The sequence below is a fragment of the Adelges cooleyi genome, unplaced genomic scaffold, assembly GCF_023614345.1.
Source record: "Adelges cooleyi isolate 19-005CV unplaced genomic scaffold, UGA_ACOO_1.1 ACOO_flye_CR_arks_rails_tigmint_CR_PRNA_9, whole genome shotgun sequence".
Classification (NCBI taxonomy): Eukaryota; Metazoa; Arthropoda; class Insecta; order Hemiptera; family Adelgidae; genus Adelges; species Adelges cooleyi.
The window spans coordinates 16,703,304-16,727,612 of record NW_026096579.1 but is presented as its reverse complement, the minus strand read 5'-3'; the positions used below and the strand labels follow the sequence as shown (position 1 = coordinate 16,727,612).

The window sequence follows — 24,309 nt, the reverse complement described above, 5'->3', positions numbered from 1 at the left end:
TTCAATACCCACAATTAAATTTGAATTTCAAAAATCTAAACTTAACATTTAAACCCCTATATACTTCAAACAACCCACAATAAATCCAAACATAAATTTAACCTCTTATTACACATATTAATTTTAAATACAACAAATCAAAACATTCACCACCCTACAATCCATAACAAAAATTAAACACAATCCAAAAAACTTACCACTTAGTTTTTAAATAATCCACCAAGTTAAAACCAATCTAGACATATTAGATCACAATACTTAACACCCCCCCAACCCAACACATTATAGGCCCATATACACTAAAACACATAGCATGTTACCTACATTTAGAAACACAACTACCCCTAACAATCAAATCACCCCTAGCCATTTTTCAAGGGGGACACAAATTAACTTAACAGTTTATACATAATTTGATTATTTCAACCAACCACATTAGGTACCCTAAAGGCGTCTTTACATTTAAAAACTAATATGATGTTAACATTACCCCTAAAAAAAAACAAACACAACCTATACCCCTTCCCAAGATCCAAATAAAGCCCCCCTATTACCTCCTAAAACCCCACCAACATCCCAATTCAACCTTTTTCAATATCCATTGTAAAACCCTATACCATAATAACTCAACACAACAACCCAAAAAATCACAACCCCGCTTACACTAATCCAAAAATCCCAAACAAAATGTTTGGATAATTAAATCCCAAAAAAAAGCATACCTCTAAAGTGTGTATTTTTTAACCTTAGATAAATCTATACTAATTATCAACTTATATCTTCTCGCCCAACCACATTATATATAAAAAACCACATCACCCAAACTAAGACAATAGTTAAAATAAATAATATCATTTTTTATAAGATGTAAATAATCCAATAGTCAACTTATCTTTATTTTTCTTTATATCTCCTACTACCTTTCCCAAATTAACACACCCAAAAAAACCCATTTCACAACCCCCATAAAACAATACCATAACTTACCATAAAACTAAAACAAAATTAAATTACTAACCCCTACCTTCATCTAAAAAATAATATTAACATACCACCTTAAACCCTACTAAAAAATAATGTTAATTTGTAAACTCAACAAACAATACTTTAAATCTATACATAGACTTAAATAAAAATAATATTATAACCATTAAGAAAAATTTCAATCTTTCATAATTAAATTAATTTCCAAAACCAACTTAAATTACCAAAATTAACCTTGGACAATTTAAAAAACAAAAACCAATTAAACCCATAACCCCCTTTATTAACATTCCAACAGGTCTAACCCAATACCCCCTCTATCTAAAATTAACATTATCTTACATGGCTGATTAATTAAACCAACCGTTCACTTATTAACCCGTTACTTATTAGAATTAAATAATATCCGAATAAACCCTTATTTATTTTTTACCTAAAAAATAATTACAATTAATTAATTTTTTTTTATCATTAATTAAAAATCGTTAATTAAACAAGTTAAATTGTTTTAATTTCTAAACAACTAACAAAAAATCTTTTCCAAACATTCCAACCCAATAAAATCAAAATTCTTAATTTTTTTTTTTTTTTTTTTTCAATGGTTATCTTTTGTTTTTAGAACAATTAAACTTATTTAATTTTTTTTTTTCATTTTTTTTTTTCCCACTTCTCTTTTCTCCCAATTAACCAATTCTTTAAAAATAAAAATTTTAACTTTTAATTTTCCAAACCCTATTTATCTTTTTACACAACAAAACAATTTTTTTTTAAAACAAAAAAAACAGATTATTTTCCTATTCACCAATACCAAAATAAAATAATAAATCCTAACCACATAATTTTTCAATCATAAATACCATAATACGGTAATACTAGCCTTTTACAAGCTCACACACACCACTTAACTAAATAGAATACACTACTTATAGATCAATTTAAAATATACACAAAACAAAAATTCAATTTTATATAACAATCAATTAAATATACATACCCAAAATACAATATACCTAGCACATTACAATTTTTCAATGTTTAACCCAAATACCATAAATATAATTTCTAAACCGTATACAAAATACATGGACCCGAATTTTAAAATAAAACAATTATTACAAAAATTATGCGTTCCTTGTTTTTAAACAGATAATGCAGAGAACAATGTGGTACATTTCTATAGCAATCATAATCCATAACCAAACAAATACAAAAAACTGTAATACTACAAACACATCCAATTCTTATTATCAAATTTTTTTTTTATTCATTTATAAGATAATCAAAAGTAATCCAATAACAATTAAACATTTAATTTAAAATCACAAATTTTACAATCAACAAATTAAAAAGTAATTGCCATTCACTAATACCCCAGAATTGAAATTATAATACTTATAAACATACAACTACTAAATAATTAAATTAATAGTTAAAACAAAATACCTCATTACTTAAAGTTAATTTGTTACCCCAATACCCAAAAACAAATCCAAACATTTTGTTCATTACAATCCCGTCCCATTAACCCATATAATTTTACCAAAAGTCATCACCACAACCAATCCCACAATAATAACAATAAATTTTTAAATCAATCCTGTTTTAATCAAATGTGTCCATTTATAACTTCTAATCCATTAAATGAACAACAAATCATTTTTAAAACATGAAAACTTTTATGTAAACCTTGAAAAAAAAATATTAAATCAATAAAAAATAATCTCACGTTATCAATAATTTGAATTTTAGTGGTAATAAGACATGTAGCGTATGAAGATCGTAAGAGCATTCGTAGTTTGTATACAAATGTAATAACATCCATGTCAGTGGTATCCCACAATGGAGAGCATAAATGATTAATAGTAATTCTTAAAATATTTCTCTTTTCCACGGGTATTTTAATACTGAAGCCGCCTTTTGTTATAATTTCGTTTATATGTTCCAATAACGCAGAGTAACTGTTTTCTGTAGAATGAAAATAATAAAATAGGTGGCAAAATCAAGAAACAGTCAACTTACGAGATGAGTTTTTATTTGGCCAACATTTTATATTTTCCAATTCATCAATAGGAACTTTAATAGACATGTCAAAGATATGACCAAAAGATGAAGACGTTTGATATGGTTTAGAATCAATTATGGGATTTTGCTTATAACGCCAAGCAATCTTCAAGTCTTCGTTAGCATCAAATTTATAATCACTGTCTTCTTGAACTGGCTTAGGTAGATCCTTCATCTGGAATAACCAAAATTTATTTTTAAAAAGCAGCATAGTCTCGAAATAGCCATTGGACAATGTGAAAATTTACAATTTGACAAGCAAGTGTAAAATAACAATTTTTTTAAATTAATAATACACTGTGCGGAAGTGGGATACGATAACTAGATAGAAATAGTTCACACACAGGAGAAGAAGATATCTTCGCATACTCTAAAGCTAACGACCAACATCGTACTATAAAGCGTTGTCTAGTAAATGTTATAAATTTTCAATGCAATTATTTCAAACAATTTTTTAATTTATGTGTGTTGTAGTCTAACTGGTTTTTGCCTAAAACTAACACAGATTTATGGTACAAAAGTTACAGTAGTAATTAATATAACACAGACATATATATATATATTAATGTGTTTTAAAACTTGTTAGGTTGGAAGCCGGTTGTAGCTTTAACCCACCAAATCGAATACCCTACGTGAGGTCTACTCATAGAGTAATTACAAACAAACAAATATTAGTAATTTATTTACTATTTGTAATAGGTTGGAAAATTACTAATCAGCTTTATATTGAAACTTACAATTTGTTCGGGTGATAATTCAATGCTAGCTAGTAAAACCGAATGATCACAGGCAACTCCCTCGGCGATGAAATGTTTTAAAATTAGATCTGCATTTCGACCATGCCCTTCTTCTTCTGCATAAAGTAAGAAACATAACTCTTTATACATGCATTGTTGTTACTATTTGTTTTTTTTTATAAGTATAAACATACATAATTAAAAAAAAAAAATCTAATTGGTCGTAAAGCTGCATATCTCTTCAATAGGTTAAGTTAAAGATATTTCCATTTAAAAACTACACCTCATTTAAAAAACGTTTGTTTTTAAGGATAAAAATATTACAATAATTGTAAAAATCTTTATGAACATCTTATTTCAACAATGTTGTAATTTTTAAAATTTTTAATTTTTTTTATAAAATTAAAAATAATTTCAGTAACTTAAAGCCTAATGGCTAAAATTATAAAACATGGTTTAGCCTGCTGGCTCCTGAATAGTGATTATTTCTGATCTATAATCTTCTTGCGATTTATGACGATAGTGTAGTCCTAATTATAAGTTCTGGCCAAAACGTTTGCATGACAACGGCGACTCTTTATATTATACGTTTAAAGTAGACGCACTACTATTGTGTCGTTTTCGAGTTGGGAGGCCAAGGCTAAAGCATGTTCCATGCTAAAATTGTAATTTTTTTCAACTAAAGCTTAATTATTAACTATTTAATTATTTATATTATAACTGCCACACATACCGACAAAAATAATAGTGCCTAATGGAATACCGCCATCTAAAACAATATAATATACACAATTAATACAAGTCTGTTTAAAGAGTTTTAATAGTTAAAAAATGAAGTTGAATGACTACCTAAGACGGCGTCCAAAGATATAATTCCTGACGAAACGAGTATTTGATTTTTAGTCACCGATGTTTTTGTACCCTTTAATTTCAAACTCTTTCTTTGAGTTATCGTGTGTGCCTGTAGGACAAGTAAAGACATTATTATTCAAAGTATTACGACTGACACAACATTCTATATATCAACAGAAGTTGGTAAAAAAATATCAATAATTTTAATTAAAGTACGTCAAACAGTCAAATTGAAAATAAGTAAATAATACAAAACGTCAATGAGGTACTGATAATAAGTATAACTGATATGATAAATGATAATTTACGTTTTTTTTTTTTTTGGATTAATTTTTCACTTATCACGTCATTAAGTGTACATTGTATGCTATCAGTATTATTAGTATGTTGCAGTTTTCTCTTCGAGTTCGACAGTTCGACTACGGTACCACAGATGGTGTGTATTTGTTTATGGCGTTGTTTGTGTAACTGATGTTATGACATAAGTGAAAATACATTTTCCGATTTTTTTTCCAACGTTTGGATTTTAATTAAGTTGCTTGCGACGGAATCAATACTTAAAACGCAAAACAAATCTTTGAAGATAAATTTCGTTGAACCATGTCGAAAAACTTGGGTAAGTAAAAAATGGGTATAAATTATTATTACTCAACTAAATATTGTTGGACATAAAGATTATATGTTTAAATTTTTGTTTCAGTACAATGCCAACAACACCCCGACGCTCCATTGATTGAAGATTACAGGGCCGGCGATCAGATTTGTTCTGAATGTGGACTCGTGGTAGGGGATCGCGTTATAGACGTAGGTTCCGAATGGCGAACATTTAGCAATGACAAAAACAGCAACGCCGCCGATCCTTCACGTGTGGGAGCCGCAGAAAATCCATTGCTCAACGGATCGGACTTATCAACATTAGTCGGCCCGTCTAGAGGAGACGCTTCATTCGACGAGTTCGGCGGAATGAAGTACAAGAACAAAGGGATGGTGTGCTCAAGTAATCGTTCTTTGTCGAATGCCTATAGAGAAATCGGTTTGATGGCAGACCGTATAAACTTACCTCGTAACATTGTAGATAGAGCCAATGTTTTATTTAAACAAGTACACGATGGTAAAAACTTGAAAGGTCGCTCAAACGACGCAATAGCTTCTGCGAGTTTATACATAGCGTGTCGACAGGAAGGTGTTCCGCGTACATTTAAAGAAATTTGTGCCGTTAGCAAAGTGAGCAAGAAAGAAATTGGACGTGTGTTCAAATTAATTTTAAAAGCATTGGAAACAAGTGTGGATTTGATAACAACGGGCGACTTCATGTCCAGATTTTGTTGCAATTTGAGTCTGCCAAACATGGTACAAAGAGCAGCTACACACATTGCCAAGAAGGCTGTTGAACACGACATTGTTCCTGGTCGTTCACCAATTTCGGTAGCGGCAGCTGCTATATTTATGGCGTCTCAGGCGTCAGACGAAAAACGTTCGCAAAAAGAAATTGGTGATATTGCAGGGGTAGCAGAAGTGACAATCAAACAGTCGTATAAGTTGATATTAGCCAATGCCGCTTTATTATTTCCAGAAGACTTTAAATTTGTTACTCCAATCTCAGAACTCCCGACATCCTAATGACATATATTACAAAAAAGTGTATTTTTTTAAAAATTTTACTACAAATTAGTTAATGAAGTATTTATAATAAGTTCAATATATGTATACCTTACAATTAATAAAATTTAAGGTTTGGAATTCAAAGAGAAATATCTCGTTGTTTAAATAGTAACGAAAACTACTCCTAAAATAATCTTTGCGATTATCATGAACCATCCATGAAAAAATTTATTTTATAAAAATAAAAACATAAGTATAAAATGTTTAAGAAGATGTGGTGTGTATGGATCAGTAGCAAATAACAAATACTGATCAATGCTGCATCCGACGTTGCTACTTCTCAGAATTTCAGCAACAACTCTATGCTCCTAACCTATACCCATTCCAAAACTGAACACAACTTAATTAACTCTTTGAGAAGCACACAACCTCTTGGTAAATTCTTGTTAATGACCAAAGCAGTTGAAGTAGTAAAAAACAAGAGTTCATTACTCTCATTATTTGTTTTTCTTTGACAAATGTTATTTAATCGAACTGAAAAGATTAAAATTTGATAAACAAGTAATGTAAAATGGACTATGTGCTAAACACTATGTCAATAAGTTGTACTTTTGAACCCAGATTATCTGCTGCATTGTCCACAGAGTTCCCCGGGTTGTCACATCGACTTGTATTAGGTGTTCCTAACAAAATCTTTTTAGAATTTTGTAGGCCAAAAAACTGTTAATGGTTAAGTAAAAGTAGTCCAAACTATGTTCATAAAAAGTCCAAGTGTAAAAACAGGTTATAAAAGACAGCAACCTAAGATTATCGAGTAAACACAAGTACACTTATATATTATTGAAATGGAAATGTTTTTATTTTTTTTTTTCATTTTTATCATCCTATTACGAAACTTATTTTGAAATTGAACTTACATTTCACTGGAGAAATTTTTAATAACATATATTTTATGACTAATGTTTTTTTCCGAGTTAGATGTTCATTTAATTTTTTTACAAAAAATTGTAATCTTAGAGTTAGATCTACCATTTAAGAAAAAATAAGTATAAAGTAAACAAACAAAGACGCTTAAAGTTAATAGTTATAAATGAAAATTATAAAAAAAATCTCTAATATTTAAGTTGAGTAAAATGAATAAATATAAAATTTAATATTAAATTGTTAACATTCTAATAATAATAACAAGCATACAATCATATTATATTGGTTACAATTCTGCACAATTACTATTTTCAGTTATTACAATGACAAATAAAGTTAAATCATTTTGTTCTCGTCCACATTGATTTGGGGGTAGTATTTTCTTTTATCATTCAGATGGAGTTGTATATAAATTGATATTTTAACATACTGTGATAAAAACAAATTTATTATACAATTTTAAGAAGAAACCCACATACAGTTGAAACATCTAAAAATAAATAGCACAACTATATATATTATTTTATTTAGTTGTTAATTATTATATATTCATATATTTTTAATAATAATAATAATAATGATAAAAAATTGACACAGAAAAAACATGCTTAATATGAATAAATAGCATACAAGAACTCTCAAATCACTGTTTGGGATAAATTTATGACATAAATATTATATATATATATATACGATACACTTCTTTTTAAATACATAAATTGTTTCCTAAAAGAGAACGACTACAAAAACTTCGACTACTTACACAGCAGAAATGAGTTCACAAAACTTATGCTTAAGTCTACACGCATCATATTTATATAAAGTATAAAATGTAATATTATTCATTAGCCACCAACGATTTATCGTCTTTACAATCTGTGCTTTGTGATTTGGAACTATTATCAATTTTCTCTTCAGTTTTAGAATCGACATTTCCATTGGTGTTATCAATTTTATTGGTTATGGGCATCGGTGGTTCGACAATCAAGCCTGTTAAAAAAAAAAATCAATATTTCAATAAATTTAACTAGTTAACTAGATATTATTTTTATCTAACCTGCATTTGATACAAAATAGTTGTTTGAGGTCTGACTTTTGTTCATAAAATGTTGCATAGGTACGCTGGATTGCATACGCATATTTTGAGGCGGAGGCATTCTCTGTAAATGTGGGAATGTCGATACTGGCCTTTGAATGGGAGACGGATACTGAGGAGCAACGTTAGGTGCCATCGATCCGCTAGTACTGTTGTTCATATTCATTCGAGGCTGTTGCATCAAAGGCTATAATAAACACACATAAAAACAATAAATTTGCAATCAAAATTGGGCCAATGTGGTTTAAGTGGTTATTAGAACTTTACAAATTTGGAAAAAATTGTAAATACTTAACTATATTTTAACATATTAGTGCAACTAAGTTTAATTCAAAACATATACATATTTTTATTATGAATATACTAACCAATTGATTATTTTGAGATGCCGAAACTTGATAACTACTATATTTTCCTTGTAAAGCTTGATGGGTTTGTTGATTAGAATTCATTAATTGCTTATTCGCTATATAAATAAAAAAAAAAAATTGTTAGCATACGAATCTTATAAGAAATTATAAGAATATAAAACTCCTCACTTTCAAAAAATGGTTGTTGTCTAAAAATATTGGAGGAAAACATTGCATTTCCAATGTCCTGTTGATTAGATACACCAGACTTTTGAAGATCGTTATTACCACCACTACTTATATTTCCTTTCGGGTAATGAACTTGACGAGACTAATGAAATATTAATAAATTATTAAACCGTCGAGGCGTTTATAGCGATCAAATTATAAAAAAATATTTTCGTGCATTACCTGATAAGTATAGTTTTGCATATTTGGAGGTGGGGCGTTTTGTGGAGAACCAAATGCATTTGGTATGCCAAATGTATTACCGGACGCACCAGCCACTACTTGTGCTTGGAATGCAGAAGCGACATTTGGAATAAAACCAGCATTAGTTGGTCCTGCTATACAATTGTTAAATAGTTATCGAGAATTTACTAGATTTATATAAGAATTAACAAAAAAATAAAATTTAAAAAAAATAACAACATACTCGTTGAATTGGTTGAATACAACGATGACGAAGACTGCAATGGAGTGGCTCGTGCATTATTTATCGTGTTGTATTGTTGATTAAACATAGTATTTGGATCATATTGTACCATGTACTAAAAAAAAAACAATTAATAAATAACTATATAATATGCGGATTGAAAGAATAAAAAAAAAAACCATACCGATGATGGTGTTGTAGCATTATAAGTTGCCTTATTCCCAATAGCTCCTATCTGCTGTGAAGCCTGTTTCACTTGAGAAGAAGAAGAATTAGTACTGCTTGGTATTAATACTGGGTTTATATTTGTATTTATTTGCTGTCCATTATTATAGGGCTGAAAACGTCAAAGTATTTTCAGTATAAAAATATTCGTTGATTAATAAAATTATCATACCGGTCCAATTCTGAATGGGGAAATGGACGATTGAAAAACTTCCGAAGCCCCTTGACCACCAGGTGTATTTGGGTGGATGAACATCGAAGGATTAAACTGAGAGTTTTGATTCAAACCGTTCGATTGGAGACCATAAGTAAATTGATTAAACTGAGAACGTGTGGCGTTACTTATCACCTACATTTGATAGAAAACGGTAAGTATAAATATTATGTTATGACAAAACCTAGGTAACACACACAAATTAAAACAAAATGGATAAATAATTAATTATATCAATGTACTTACAGTTTGAGTTGGTTCTAACATGGTTTGATAAACTTGAGGTGCTGATGGTGATGGCGGTGGCATAAGATGTTGTTGGGCCGAATTGAAAATCATAGCGGCTGAAGACGGGGACGGTCCTGGAGCAGCAGACACATATTGTTTAGCCAACATTTCTACTCCATTTTTGCTGTTTGTATTCAATATCAAGTGTGTTTGTTGCTGTTTCAACATGTGAGCACCGTAAATATCGGCTATGCCATCACTATTCTCCATCATAATCTAAAATGCAAAAAATTAATATTTCATCTCGTAGGATCAAATGATATTAGGGATATCAAGCGATATTGGGTATTGATATTAAATAAAAGTCAAGCTGATGATGATTATTTAATTTATCCTTATTTATCAGTCTTAACATAATACAAAGAAACAAGAACATAGTGATTTACTTGTAAATTCATGTGAGTTGCTTGGGTTGGAATAGTATTTGCAAGCGGCGTGGTCGATGTAAGTGGTTGAGGTGTAGTAGATGAGCTGAACGCATGAGTGCTGGTCGACGACTGCTGTTGGTTTAATGGGGGCGAAATTGTACCCTGCGGTTGAGGTTTAACCTTGAGAAATATCAACAGATTATAAATGAGATTTTACCTTTTTTGGCTCCTTCTATTTACCTTGCATACGTTTGTGGTAGCTGCATTTGGATCTTGTTTGAGTTGACTCGCCGCAGCCATCGACACAGGAATGTATGACCCGGCAACATTTTGTAATTGAGGAGCCGGACTAAAGTATTCAATAACAATAAAAAAATGTTGATTAATAAACAATTTTTTTTAATTCTAATTAATACAGGAAACATCTGAAGTAATTATAATTGGATATACCACGTAACCACAATGTTAATAAGCAGATATGAACAAACAAATATTAGACTACGGGTTATTTATAACAAAAAATGTCACGTACCAAAGTACATACCTGTACACTTGCTGATTATGAACTCTCTGCTGTTCATCAATAACAGACATTTCTGATTTATCGTGTTGTCCGCTGCCAGCTGTGCTATAAACAGTGTTGAACGCACTTTCAGCAATATTTTGTTGATTCGATTCTGGTTTATCATCCCAAACCTGAAAGGTATAAATGTACACCCTTGACTACTGCACAGCTTTATTGTTTTAAATAATTTATAATAAAAAGGCATAATGTCTTAATAAAATAAAAATGTCGGCACAAAAACTAATTTTAAATTGTACAAAACATTTTACCTGGTTCAAGTTCATCACTACACAGTTCCAAAGGGTTCAGGCCAAAAAACAATTTACCTTACCTAACCTATAAGGAACTATTTCTTGTTTTGGAACTACTTGAAAAGGGCTCAGAACACAGACTGGACTTTTAGAAGTATTATTTAAATAGGCCGGTGAGGCATTTTAAAGGTTATTTTTTTTTTTTGTATTCTGTGGATTGTACTAAGTTCAATCCATTGGATTAAACATATTCACTGTTGATTAGTTTTCAATACAAATATAAGTTTAATTTTACAATATAAGTCCGATCATAACAATTTTTAAGTTTGTTATCTTTTAAAGTGTGTACTAAAATAAAATAATTTTAACTTCTAAATATTGTTTTTAAGAGTTTTATTTAGATATTAAGATATAATTTATTTTTACGTACCTTCTTGGTTCCAGCTATCATTGTTTTTAAATCACTAGCTGCTAATGATGATGGTCCAGTATGCATAGATCTGGAATGTGACGCCATTGCCATAACATTGTCCTTATTGTCAGATGCCAAATGCCCACCACTATGAGTGAAATCAGATTCAAAATCACCGAATCCGAGATTGAGCTCAGAATTATCATCATTCTAAAATATTATAAGAAAAAGAAAATTGTACACAAAACATATCAATGAAATGTAAATCTCAAAGAATAAATAGATAAAAAATAGTTTTGGTTATTAAACTGTCAGATGATTATAAATTAATACAAACACATAAACAAATGAATCTATATCACTTTAAATATAAAACTTTAATTTGGACGCAACTTACTTTGAAAGTCATAGACATTTGTACAGCATCATTCATTTTTGAATCTTTATTATCAGGTTTTGAAGATTTAAATGCCCTGAAGCAATTGTCTTGAGCATCTTCATTAAAATTACACGATTCTGGAAATATTAATAAATATTTAGAACACATGTATTTTGTTAAAAAGAAATATGATAGACCTCTTTGTGGGTAAAGGGAGAATGATAACAATTTAGCTGTGAAAATATATTTCTACACGTTTAACATTGGGAAAAAAAATCCCATACCTAATATTATTAAAAAAAAAAACCATTTTCATATCAAATAATTTTTCCTTAAAAAAGTATAATTAAATGATAATTCAATTAATCCTAGTTAATCCAATAGTTTTTATCGAAATCTACAAAAGTTGTTTACTAGAATGGACTAACATCAACATTAATAGCATTTAATTAAACTTTTATTTTATATAAATATTCAAAAAGTCTCCATTGTTGTAATGACACTGGGGACTCAAAGGGTTAATAATGAGTTAAAAATAATATCTGTTTAAAATATAAAAAGAGGAAATGGCATGTTTATTGATGCTTACCTTTTTCACGTTGCTTCATGTTTGAGCCATACTTATTTTTGGATTCCCCGCAAGGTTTCGATTTATAAGTTGTATTTTCGAATATAATAGTTTCCATTCGTTGTGTTGTATCAAGAATACCATTTTCCATTACATTAGGACACATTTTCTCTTTGCTTGACACCATTCTTTGCACCGATTGGCTAGGAATTTCTTGAATATCAGTCAAACTATAAACGTATTAATAATTAGTCAATGCTAACATAATTATCTACTATATGTAGTGTAAAATATTATACTTTAGTTGCTATTCAATCTAAGATATTGAGTGTATCGATGATCAAACCAATATATTAAGACATAAAAGCACGTAAATCATCATAATATAATCTGTATAGTTTTTGAACTTTTTATTTAAGTCACTTAAAATAAATTGACTTTAGATTTATGAATTTTTTTTTTCTTCTATACTTAGTGTTCTAATTAAGTACCTAAAGGTACTTAAAATACTTGAAAGTAGAGTGCAGTATTATCTTATGAAACCCAGTGTTCCTTTTTTAATATTTAAATTAAACAGAATTACCCATACCGATAATAATATAATTTATTTTACATTACATTAATTTTAAAAAAATTTCTTAGTTTAATGCTATACTACTTGTTGAACTTATTTATTCACAATACCTGTTGGCCCTGTTGTTGGATTGATTGACTGGTTTATTCACGTTAGGAGACTGAGCCCTCAGTGCATGAGTTATGGGTTTATCCCAAGCATTTGTTTGTGGAGGAGGTGCAGGTTTGTTACTAACCATTACTACAGCATCTATTTGAATAATTTAAAATATTAAGTTATGTACTTTGTATTTTAATTATATCAGGTGTTTAAACAATTTGGATATCAGTAATGGATTACATTTCTAAACATAAATAATTAATGCTAAGGTTGTTAGAGTATTATAATAAATATTTTTTTGTATTCAATACCTTTAATAACAGGAGCGTCGTCCGCACCAAGTTGAGACTGGTTTTTCTGTCTTAATTGCCCCGATTTAGAATTGTTAACACTTTGATTGGACCTGGATGCTGATGAATTTGCCGGTTCTTTACGTTTACTTTGATTTGACAAACGACTTTTTTGCTGTGTATCGGCAGATTTTCTAGAGTCTTCTTTTTTATTAGAACGAACGTCTTGGGAATTACATCCTACATAATTAATAAATTTAGCCGTTTTGAAATAAGTAAAATAATAATAAGTTTATTAAAATAATAATAATAATTTAACTAAAGTGTTTAAAGAATTTTAATCGATACAGAAGTTTGCAGACTTTATTATTACATTATTAATTATAATAATTATTAAACAACAAAATATTACCTCCAAAGTTTTTTAAATCACTTGCTGTAGATAATGCTGACTTTTGGTTCGGCTTTTCATTACTGCTCGATTCTTTTGGTTGTTCTTTCTTATCGTAATTATTTCTTTTATCCCTATAAAAATGTTTTCAAAATTAGTGAGAAAAGTAAAAAATATGCTATTAGTCCAAATTTGTATTAGTTTTACCTTGAAGACGACATGTATGTGAGGCTCATTTGACGACGATTATTACTACTTTTTTGTTGAGCTTCATAATCACTGGGTTCACTAATTGACTCCCAGTTGTCTTCTTGTTTTTGACTACTATAAGGTCTATTGCTTTGTTTAGAGCCAAATCGACCTTCACCTCCTCTCCGATTTCCTTCACCATACGAGTCCGATTTCGATTGTGATTTGGATGAATTTTTATTTCTGTTTGAATTATTATTCTGATTTGGTTTATTGAGTTTGTCAGCACTTTCATCAGTATTGTTTTTTTGACCATTTCGACCATTAATCATACGTGAATCTCTTCCTCCAATTCCTCTTCCTCTTTGATCTGATCGTTGGCTATATCCTCGCAGTGAGGATTTGTCTGAGTAGCGATCGTTTTGCTGGCGATTACTACAACCTCTATTTCTATCATCACGATTTCGGTCATCGTTCCTGTTACGATCTTCACCACGATTTCTGTCGTCACCGCGATTTCTGTCTTCACCCCGATTTCTGTCGTCACCACGATTTCTGTTTTCTCCACGATATTTATCATCACGTCTCGATGGACCTCTAGATCGTTGACCTTGATCTTCATACGGCTCTGCCCATGTATTTTTTCTACTTGACCCCGACCTAGAAACTGTTCGAGAATTGATACTCTGATGAAATGAACGTGACCCACCAATATTGCGATCAGATCTCAGTCCCTTATGCTGAGACAATGTAGAGGAAGTACCAGAACTGTTTTCGAAAGACGATTTTTGTTCTAGAAATATTTTTTTTCTTTTATTAGTTTTTCCTATTTAGGATATTTTCCAAGTAACAGGAGCTCTACTCTAATGCCCCCTCGGAATTGAATTGGGGTAAAATAATAATTAAAAAAAAAAAAAAACTAGTTCTAAAAACTCGTCGGGAAATTCATATCGAAAACTTGGAAATAATAAATAAATAATCTACTCTAATGCTCCTGTTTCTTGATATGAACTGTACGGACAACATAGACCAAGGATGGGGAAAAAATAAAAATTCTGCGCATATATAATGAAAAAAATACCTGTTGTTTTATTGTCGTCTTCGTGTCTTGTGTTGTTTTTACTGCTTTTGGCATCATGATCATATATTTTTTCTTGGGACATTTTACTTTTATTAGTAGGGGCAAGATCCCAAACTCCAAGTTTGGTCTTGGACAATGAATCATCACCCTAGAAAAAAATTTTATTTCTAGTTAAAAAAAATGAAAAGATTTTTAATATTTTAAAATGTCACTACATTTTAATTAATAGATTACAAATAGCAGGAATTTGAAGGGGGGGGGGAGACGAAAGAGCATTAGCCTTCCCTCTCATCAGGCGTATTTTAAAAAACAATTTTATTCACACTAGGCTATTTACTGTTATAGCTGTTTTCAAATGTTGTGCATTTTACTTGAAAAAATACAAATACATTTCATAACTGATAAATGACATAAATAGTTTTCAACAGAGCAGTTGATATAGTTAAAATATAAAAGTTTATAAATATAATATCAGCCTTAAAAGCTTATTTTTTTTTTATAGTAATAATATTTATTGCAACAATGGCTAACCTGATGATCATTTTTTTTGCCATCTTTTCTTTCACTTCTCACCAATTGAGTCAAATTTCGTTTTGGCTCAGAGGTCAGCTCGCATGCTTCAAATTTTTCCTGAGTGATAGGTCCAGGTATGTGGATTTTACCCTAAAATTACAGCATTAGGTTAGAAACATAATTAATACAGATACTGATAAATTAGAAGTCTTTAATGATATTGATATTTTTTTTTTAGGTAATTTTGCGATTTCCATATCTAATTGAAATATCACAAAATTTCAATTGTCAATAAATGTTAAATAATATAAAGCTAAATTTAAAATCAATATAATACAGATCAATCGATCAAAACGTGTTACTCCCGACTGCACATGCACATACAAGAGCAACACATTTTGGTTTCTGGGCAATCCCATTCTCTCGTGAGTAAAGTTGTATTTATTTCGACAAATTTTAATCTTAATACGAGCACAAAAAAAAAAATTTATATATTTAAACTAACATATTGGCCAGATGGATTTATGTCATCTTTGTAATATTCTTTTCCCAGGGATTTTTGAGACCACAGGTAAGTGTCTTCATCAACATTCCTTTAAAAAAAAAAAAAAAATGAAAGTAAATAAGTATGTAAATCATTAAAAAAATGATCTTATTTTTGTTGAAGTAATTTATACGAAAATTACTTACAAGTTTTCTTTTTCTATATCCTCCGGGGTTTCTATTGAATCGTGTGAGGGAAATTTAGGTACTTTTGCATAAGACTCTTTCTTGTCGTTTCTATCGTAACAACCATACACGTCGTCGTTTTGCACTTTAGAACCAGAATCCTGAAAGATTTAAATTTAAAAATAAAATGATTATTATGTAAGTATGCGATACAATGATTTATAGCATTTTTGATTATATATTATTAATAAATATAGCCAATAAACAAGCTTGATTTACTTTAGTTGAGGACTAGAATGACTTACCCCAAATAGTTATGAAAAACTCAAAAGAATTATTGTTTGAATAGAATACTACTTACACTTCTTTTGAAGTCGCGTTTGTTATCATATCCTTTTCTAGTGGTGTCATCGTTCCTAGAAGAATTATCATTGTGTGCATATCTCTCAGATTTATCTTTATCTGATCGAGGTTTTTCTCTTTTAAACCTAAGACATGAATCATCGGTTATTAAATACACTAATGTAATTCATCAAAAAACAAAGTGCAAAGTCTGACACCTTATACTACCCAGTAGGACATTAAGTTACATAACAATTATAAGTGTGATATAATGAGTTTATATATAAAAAAATTAATATTTTAAACATACCTATCAAATTCTGGTCGTTTATCTCGTTTTAAACTTGAAGATTTATTATTAGAATGTTCATCTTCAATCCATGAATCACTTCGATACTCAGAATATCCACTGCTACTCATATCACTGTCTGTACGACAGAGGGTTCTTAGAGCTTCTACAAAAGTTGACAAATGCATCACGAAATTAGATTATAATTGTAATAAAAATGAAGTAGGGGAAATTACTTGTATACACGACATTTTGAACTTTAACTGCGTCTAAAGTTTGTTCAGATAGTTTGTGAAGTCTCAAGGGTAAATACTTACTATTAGAATCTTTATTGTCTTCGTCGTTTCTATCTTTTACAGATTCGGATCGAGTTTTTAATAAATCATCTTTAGATTCTTTATCCTGCAATTAAAAAAAAAGTATTTGTTAAATTATTTTACAAAAACACATTTATTGCCCAAGTGAATCTATATAGTGTTTACTTGGTTTTCAATATTGTCACTGTCAAATTTCTTTAACTTGGCTTCTTCAAATCGTTTCATTTCTTCCAACTTTCTATCTTTAGCACGTTGCAAAACCGTATTTAATTCCTCAGCACGTGTCGCTCTACCGACAGTTTCTTCATCATATTCGTCATCAATTTGCCGCTCTTCCTGTAAAATATCGCAATTAAAAATAGTCACGACAAATAAGTGTAAAAAAAACAAAAAAAACAAATTACTTGACGCGAAGGTGGCCTATAATAGTTCATATAATCAGAGTTATAAGGAATACCATTAATGTGCATCGGTCCAAACACATTCTCCTGCAAACGTAAGAAGTTATTAATGTAATATTCAAGCAATTAATTTGCACATGCAAATAACACGTAATACAAATCATACACACCTTTTGAACTAGATTTGAATCGGAATTAGGATGCTTGTTAAATAAGTAACCCATTGAACTTTCGGATTTATGTTTAATATCCCCGTTCAACGCCTGCTTATTAGATTTTTCATTAGATTGCTCTTCATCATCGCTAAAGTCCAATTTTTTACTAAAAAATTTCAATTTGTTTTTAGAATTTACTAAAAATATACGTTATATATATATATATTTGTTTCTTGTACTCACTTGTAATCGATTTCTCCATGAATAGACCACCCAGCTTCTTTGGACAGCTCAGTCATTCTTTTTAAATCTTCTTCGCGTATAATCGGTGGTGGTACTAGTTCTTTAATATCTCCCGATGGCGACTTGGAAGAACTATCAGTTCCTATTAAGGAAGGAGAAGCAGCGTGAGGCATTTTCTCAGAGAGATAAGCATTTTGCTTGGGTTGATGTAGCATCACATTTTCTGACTGATTCGATACCATCTAATAAAAATGAGTAATATACACAGTATATAAAACAGAAACATTAAAAAAAAAAAAAAATAAGTAAATTAAATTTAGTCTTACAAATGTGGGCAACATATTTCTCATAACTGGATTTTTACTATATTGCATGTGATAAGGATTTAGGCCGACCTGGGCCCCGCCCACCCCATTTAGGACCGAATTGTTCCGTACGCCATTCACATTTTCTGTCCCTAAAGACAAAATCAAATAATACTATAATTCAAGTTTTTTAATTAACAAACTATTTTATTTACATCAAACAGTCGTACATATCTAAAATATGAATTTAATTAACATTATATAATTACCGGAAGATGATTGAGATAGATGAGCTTGGACTGAAGTTCCGATAGAACTGCTGACACCTGGAGGCATTTGAGGCCGGCTGCCACCTTGCATCCAGCTTGTTTCGGCTATAATAAATAGAAGTTTTAAAAACAAATTCTTATTTTTATTAAATATAAAAAATAAAATTGTGGTACTTTGTGGACGTAGAGAAGGCCTCTGCTCTGTGTTGGCCAGCGACATATTCACATTTGTTTGATTTTTGTGTTCTCCACTTGAGGTTAGGCTTGGGAATTCTTGTTGAAATTGCATTGTCCGATGTGTTAAATAAGTGGGGGCGGCAACTGGAACGTCGACAATTTTTTTGGCCCATGTTTTCCCATCGGCATGAGAAGGCTAAAACAAGAAAATCTTTTGTCAGTAAACGAAAACCGAAAATAATAATAATAAAACAAATGGACTCACTCTTGTTGTTGTAGTGGTTACTTGCACGGAAGTAGAATGGGACAAAGCATGTTGTTGCCCCGTTACAGGCCCACTTTGGGACAATTGCGGAGTTGTTGTGGGAGTCGATGTCGGTGGCAACTCTTTGCCCGCAGCCTGAATAAAATTCAGTTCGTAACACATCACTTTGTGCACATTTACATGATTTAATAAAAACAAATATTTACCACAAGTGGTTTCTCTGTTTGTTTGTTTCCCCATCCTGCACCGCCGATTGGGACTAGATTAATTGAAGACTCGTGGCTAGACTCCGATTTTTCACTTGGCAAATTAACTGGATTACGGACATTTCGAATGACTTTTCCAATAGGCTGCAATCCATTTTTACGCGGTACAATGCTTTTATGTTGATTAATCTCAGTAGATTCTCCCTTCAGAAGTGAAATTGGACATTATTATTGGATAATACAGTAATACTTATATATTTCTATGTAACAACAAGTCTACAAACCTTGTATAAATTATTTATTTTCAATGATTGGAATGAGTTCTTTCCTTTGCTTTTCTCCCCCTTCAAACTGACCCCTGACAATGTAGACATACTGTCTGCAAGGCACCATTTAGATTATAAACTCGCCCGTAGAACGTACCTTTGATCTAGAAAAAATAAATATAAAAAACATATCAATACAGTTAAAATTATTTTTCACATTTACAAGTAAATGTCAGTCATGAATAAGACAAACATTCACACATCTACTGGTAAAATCTACCTAAACTGCTCAATAAATATTTTAAATGATCCGAGTATTACTTAATATGGTACTTATTTAATTATAAATGTCATCAAAATAAATCACATATTACTTAATGTTTAATACAATTAGCAATGAAAGCATGGTTATTGAATTGTTCCATTTACATTTAAATTAAGTTAACGCAAAACATTTAAAAGTTATACTTCAATCTTAGCTGTTCACGCATAATACAATAACTTAAGATTAAGCCAAAATAAAAATATTCAATAAATAATATTTTATATTATTAAAACACAAACCGTTTTAATATATCTAGATTTAAAACTACAAAACCATACAAACAATCGCAGTCACCAATTTTCAGCCTAAATACATTACACAAACATATTTTTTAAAGAGGTTTAGATAGGTTTATTGGCTAGTGTTGAATAAAATGTATATAGTTTTTAACAATAATAATAATAATCACTTAAACAAATTAATAATATATTGAGCTAGAATTCTTAGAAATATTTTGAAAAAAACAAATGAAAAACATTTAAACCAATTACGCAAACATTGAAGTTTCTCAGAATGGTTTTGTTAATCTATTTATGACATAAAAATGTAGAATAAGTGATAATCAATTAATTTTTGGCAACACCATGCTCCATCAACTGACAAAATCATAAATGTATCGACAGAAGATTTTATTAATACAACTATTGGCCGTTTCACTTAGGTATTTATCTCTTGCAATGGTATTTTCTTTGAATCAAAATATTGGCCATAGTTTTCACAAAATACTACTAATATCAAAAATAAAAGGTAAACTTAACTAGAAATTATTAGAAAACACAAATACCTTTTAGTGTAATTTCCGATAAACCAAACATTGTCGATAAAATTGTACATAAAAGGATAATTTAATGCAAAAAAAAAAAAAAAAATAGAAGAAAATGTATTTTAATAATTCAAACAAATAAGAAACCTTATAATAATAAAACGCTATTGGCTCGCCATCGGATGTCTCGGAAACAATTCAACCACCAAAAACAAATACTTACAGTTACAATTATAGAAATCTACTTATCAGAATGCTGCCATGCACGAGGCGGTAAAGGACACTTTTTCCAACAACAAGGTTGACTAAAAAAAAATTAAAGGAGATGCAGCCCCGAGGATACAAAAATAGGGTGGCAAACACAACTAGATATTTTGTTGGAGTCGGCGAGAAAGAGACGACGGAAAAACGCGACACCGAGATGGACTTGAACTCGGTGTAAGGTCAAACGTCATGTTGTATAAGCAAATGATTATTATTCGAAACAAAAACATTGGGAAAGACAGCGGTGGCGGCGGCGGCGGCAGGTTATAATATAATAGTGTAAGCGCCTTTGTTTTTGTTTGATGCGCCAAGACAAAATATCGGGGGTACTCACTTAGGTCCGTCCAAATGGGGGTGCACGCGACAAATAAAAACAATTATAATTAATAATAATAATTATTAATAAAAAAAAACTTATATACAACTAACACGGTCGAGTACGGCGGAACTTGAAACAACGATGCGAAAACTGAAGCGGAATTGTCAATTTTTTTTATCAAACATTACATCGAAAAAACACAAAATGGCGTCTCTCTAATACATTGGAAACCTTCATTCAACACATTTTTGCGTTGTGTGCGCCGCACACCCGCCACGCCTACAATCCCGACACGGGCGCAGTGCCGGCACGGCCGGGGATTTCTCCTCGTCTCGACATTTTCACACTAAATTGTTGTTGTAATGTTATATTATTAATAATCGCTACAGCACACCGCCTGCCAAGGCAAGCGCGAAATCGCGTTAAACACACGCGTTTTTTAAATAATATTTTTTTTTCCTTTCATTTCCAAACCTTTTTGCTTTTGCCAGTAGCGCGTCGGACGAAACAATATCAAAATAATTATCGTGTGCCACTGAAAACGGAAAAAAACAACCGTGCAGCACCACTGCAACAGCGGTGGTTGATACCAGCGCGCGAACCGAGGGGTGGTGTAAAAGACGGGCTACCACTCACCGCCGCGCCGCGCACCCTTCGTCGTCCGGTCACTGCGCACCGGGTTACTACCCGACCGGATTCCTCACCGCCGGGTGAACGACCGCCCGCGTCTGCCACGGCGACGTCACTGCCGCCACCCGTCTTTTCCCTCGCGCTCGGCACCCGACACCACCGTGGTAGAGAACAACGGTACATGTTATTATTTTATTTTCTCACGTTTTTGTTGAGAAAACGAAAATACCAAAACTCACCCTTGACTTGGCCAGCTACGGCCACGGTAAACGTGTTTACTTAAATAGTAAACGGGAGAATTGGAATTTTGCGCATCCCCTGCACCTGTCCCGACCAAAACACATATATACTAGTGATGGGAATATGATGGATTCGAATCATTCGAATATTCAAATAGTAATAATAATTAATTTACCAACAGTTTTTTTTCAACTATTCGTATAATTATTGGAATATTCGATTATTCGAATCTTTAAAAATTAGGTTTTCGAATCCTAATTACAACGCATAATAACATGATATATTAAGAGGGCGTCGCACCGTCCATTTTTAAGAAGTAAATTATAGGCAATTTCTTACAAAATCTTAATTTAAAGGTTAAACTGTGATGTGTAATTATTAGTTCAATAACTAGGACTCTATTTTGGTAGTTAATTTATTTTCTGGACTATCGCAGCATCATTGAAAGCGATTTAAAAATGTTTTTTCATCTCTACTTGTTTAAGCAGACTGAAAATAACTCGCTTAATTTTGGATTTAGAGTAAAAGCATCCATTGTAAAATCAAAAGATAACAGTATTTCGAAGGGCAACACGCCCTTCGCGAAGGTGCGTTTTTTTCGTTATTCTAAGTATATAGCGCTCATTACATAGTTTAGAAATAACGACTATTTTAACATTTTTAAATGACTGTAATTTTCAAAAAATTAATTTTTTTAAAAAAACGCACCGTCTTGCCCTCCGGAATATTGTTCTCTTTTAATTTTATAATGGTTGCTTTTACTCTAAAACCAAAATTAAGCGAGTTATTTTTAGTCTGCTTAACAGATATGTTTTTACCACTAAAAATCACCGGTGCGACGCCCTCGTAAGCACAATCAAAATTATTCGTTCGTAAATATTCGTTATTTTTTAATTTGTTTGTAAAAAAATATTAAGTTTAGATTTCGAAAAAATTAAAACGCTACCCCATGGATAAAGTTCTTCTATATAAAAATTTGGTAAATTTACTGTCAATACAAAGCAGTTTTGATGGGAAATTTTTTTTAATTTGTCCTATAGAAATGACTGTGATAGTCTGACAACAAAAATAATAGCAATCGACAAAGTATCCTCATTGCATTACAGTTCAAACTCTAATTTAAGATTTTTCGAAAAATTGCCTATATTTTACTCCTTAGAAATGGCTTGGGCAGCGTCTTCTTAAAAAATGAATACTATTGTATTTTATTAAGTGTTTGTTATTATTTATGATGATGTATTTTGTCTTCTATTATTCTACTAAGCAGACTGTTTTGGCGAAGGATGTGTCCAATTGACTTATATTATTGTTTATTTATTCAGCAGGGATGTATCGGTAAAATTGTTTGAATAATTTTCTCGTTGAGTAAAACACGAATATAATTTTGTACATAATATGTTTAGTATTAAAAAATTAATTTAAATTCTTTAAAGAATTTACATTAGTCCCTCTTAAACTATAGCCTGTATTTTAATTGTACAAATAGGCGGTGGTGGTATATGCCTTCATAAAAAGTTGTATATCTAATACACTAAAAGCGCCTTCCACTGAAGTCTGAGGATAACCTTTTTTTGAAATTTATTCAACACTAATTATAATACAATCAGTGAACATTTTTTTACAATAAGTAAAAATTTGAATTAACTGGTTACTAAAAACAATGTGTTGTTTTTGTACAATTCTCGTTTTATAACTAAAAATATATTTTTCAATTCTGCAAATTAGTTTTACAATGACTTATTTCCTATAGAAAACTTGTGTTATTTTTTTAAATTTTAATTCTGTGAATGTGATATTAATTTTATTAAACGACATAAAAGAAGTTTTTAATTTTCCTATTTATTGCGGTCTAATACTCGTCAACGATTATATTGTTCATTCGTATCGGCTAATGTCTGTGTTTTATGTAATTCTCTCAGTTTTACACATATCGATAAAAATTGCCGTTAAGACACATTTTACAGAGTTCAGGACATTTTTTGTATACTGTTAAACTTACAATATCTGTTAGTATTGATTTAATATGCATGCACGTTAAACAACACATACCAGCGTTGCTAGTGTAAACAATATGTTTACACTACACGAACTTACTACCTATTTTAAGTTATTAAACACACTGTACTAAGTCGAAAATCTCTAAAAAGAAAAACTACAATTGACGGTTATTGTTGATGATGATGTAAAACAAACTAT

At 30.7% G+C, this 24,309-nt stretch overlaps 3 protein-coding genes across 12 annotated transcripts; 1 reads left to right on the top strand and 2 right to left on the bottom strand.

Annotated features, from left to right (window-relative positions):
* Positions 1-2,575: 2,575 nt before the first annotated feature.
* LOC126846318 (elongator complex protein 4) lies at positions 2,576-4,902 on the bottom strand. The gene is made up of 6 exons (XM_050585629.1): positions 4,632-4,902; positions 4,516-4,551; positions 3,783-3,898; positions 3,004-3,220; positions 2,711-2,949; positions 2,576-2,581 (listed from the first exon to the last, which is right to left on the bottom strand). The coding sequence occupies exons 1-6, from the start codon at positions 4,762-4,764 to the stop codon at positions 2,576-2,578; spliced, it is 747 nt and encodes a 248-aa protein (XP_050441586.1). The 5' UTR covers positions 4,765-4,902.
* Positions 4,903-5,001: 99 nt separating this feature from the next.
* On the top strand, positions 5,002-6,386 carry LOC126846559 (transcription initiation factor IIB-like). Its single transcript, XM_050586131.1, has 3 exons — positions 5,002-5,070; positions 5,151-5,250; positions 5,335-6,386. Exons 2-3 carry the CDS (start codon positions 5,235-5,237, stop codon positions 6,252-6,254), a joined length of 936 nt encoding a protein of 311 aa, XP_050442088.1. The 5' UTR covers positions 5,002-5,070; positions 5,151-5,234; the 3' UTR covers positions 6,255-6,386.
* An 851-nt stretch (positions 6,387-7,237) lies between these two features.
* LOC126846112 (uncharacterized protein DDB_G0283357-like) lies at positions 7,238-21,468 on the bottom strand. 10 transcript variants are annotated; one of them, XM_050585273.1, is made up of 37 exons: positions 21,259-21,468; positions 19,591-19,736; positions 19,307-19,510; positions 19,101-19,235; positions 18,833-19,031; positions 18,659-18,763; positions 18,411-18,541; positions 18,085-18,326; positions 17,857-18,007; positions 17,690-17,773; positions 17,451-17,621; positions 17,205-17,370; positions 16,990-17,134; positions 16,699-16,825; positions 16,359-16,498; positions 16,174-16,261; positions 15,687-15,818; positions 15,156-15,303; positions 14,093-14,867; positions 13,907-14,019; positions 13,516-13,734; positions 13,216-13,354; positions 12,553-12,761; positions 11,982-12,100; positions 11,603-11,794; positions 10,889-11,052; positions 10,597-10,705; positions 10,375-10,518; positions 9,947-10,204; positions 9,659-9,835; positions 9,446-9,598; positions 9,262-9,376; positions 9,018-9,172; positions 8,796-8,937; positions 8,625-8,722; positions 8,218-8,443; positions 7,238-8,150 (listed from the first exon to the last, which is right to left on the bottom strand). In XM_050585273.1, the coding sequence occupies exons 2-37, from the start codon at positions 19,678-19,680 to the stop codon at positions 7,999-8,001; spliced, it is 6,117 nt and encodes a 2,038-aa protein (XP_050441230.1). In that variant the 5' UTR covers positions 19,681-19,736; positions 21,259-21,468; the 3' UTR covers positions 7,238-7,998. The 10 variants fall into 10 exon arrangements, with proteins under 10 accessions (XP_050441230.1, XP_050441228.1, XP_050441233.1 ...); XM_050585271.1 differs by having other exon boundaries at positions 10,375-10,536; positions 10,606-10,705; XM_050585276.1 differs by having other exon boundaries at positions 7,239-8,150; positions 10,901-11,052.
* Positions 21,469-24,309: the final 2,841 nt, after the last annotated feature.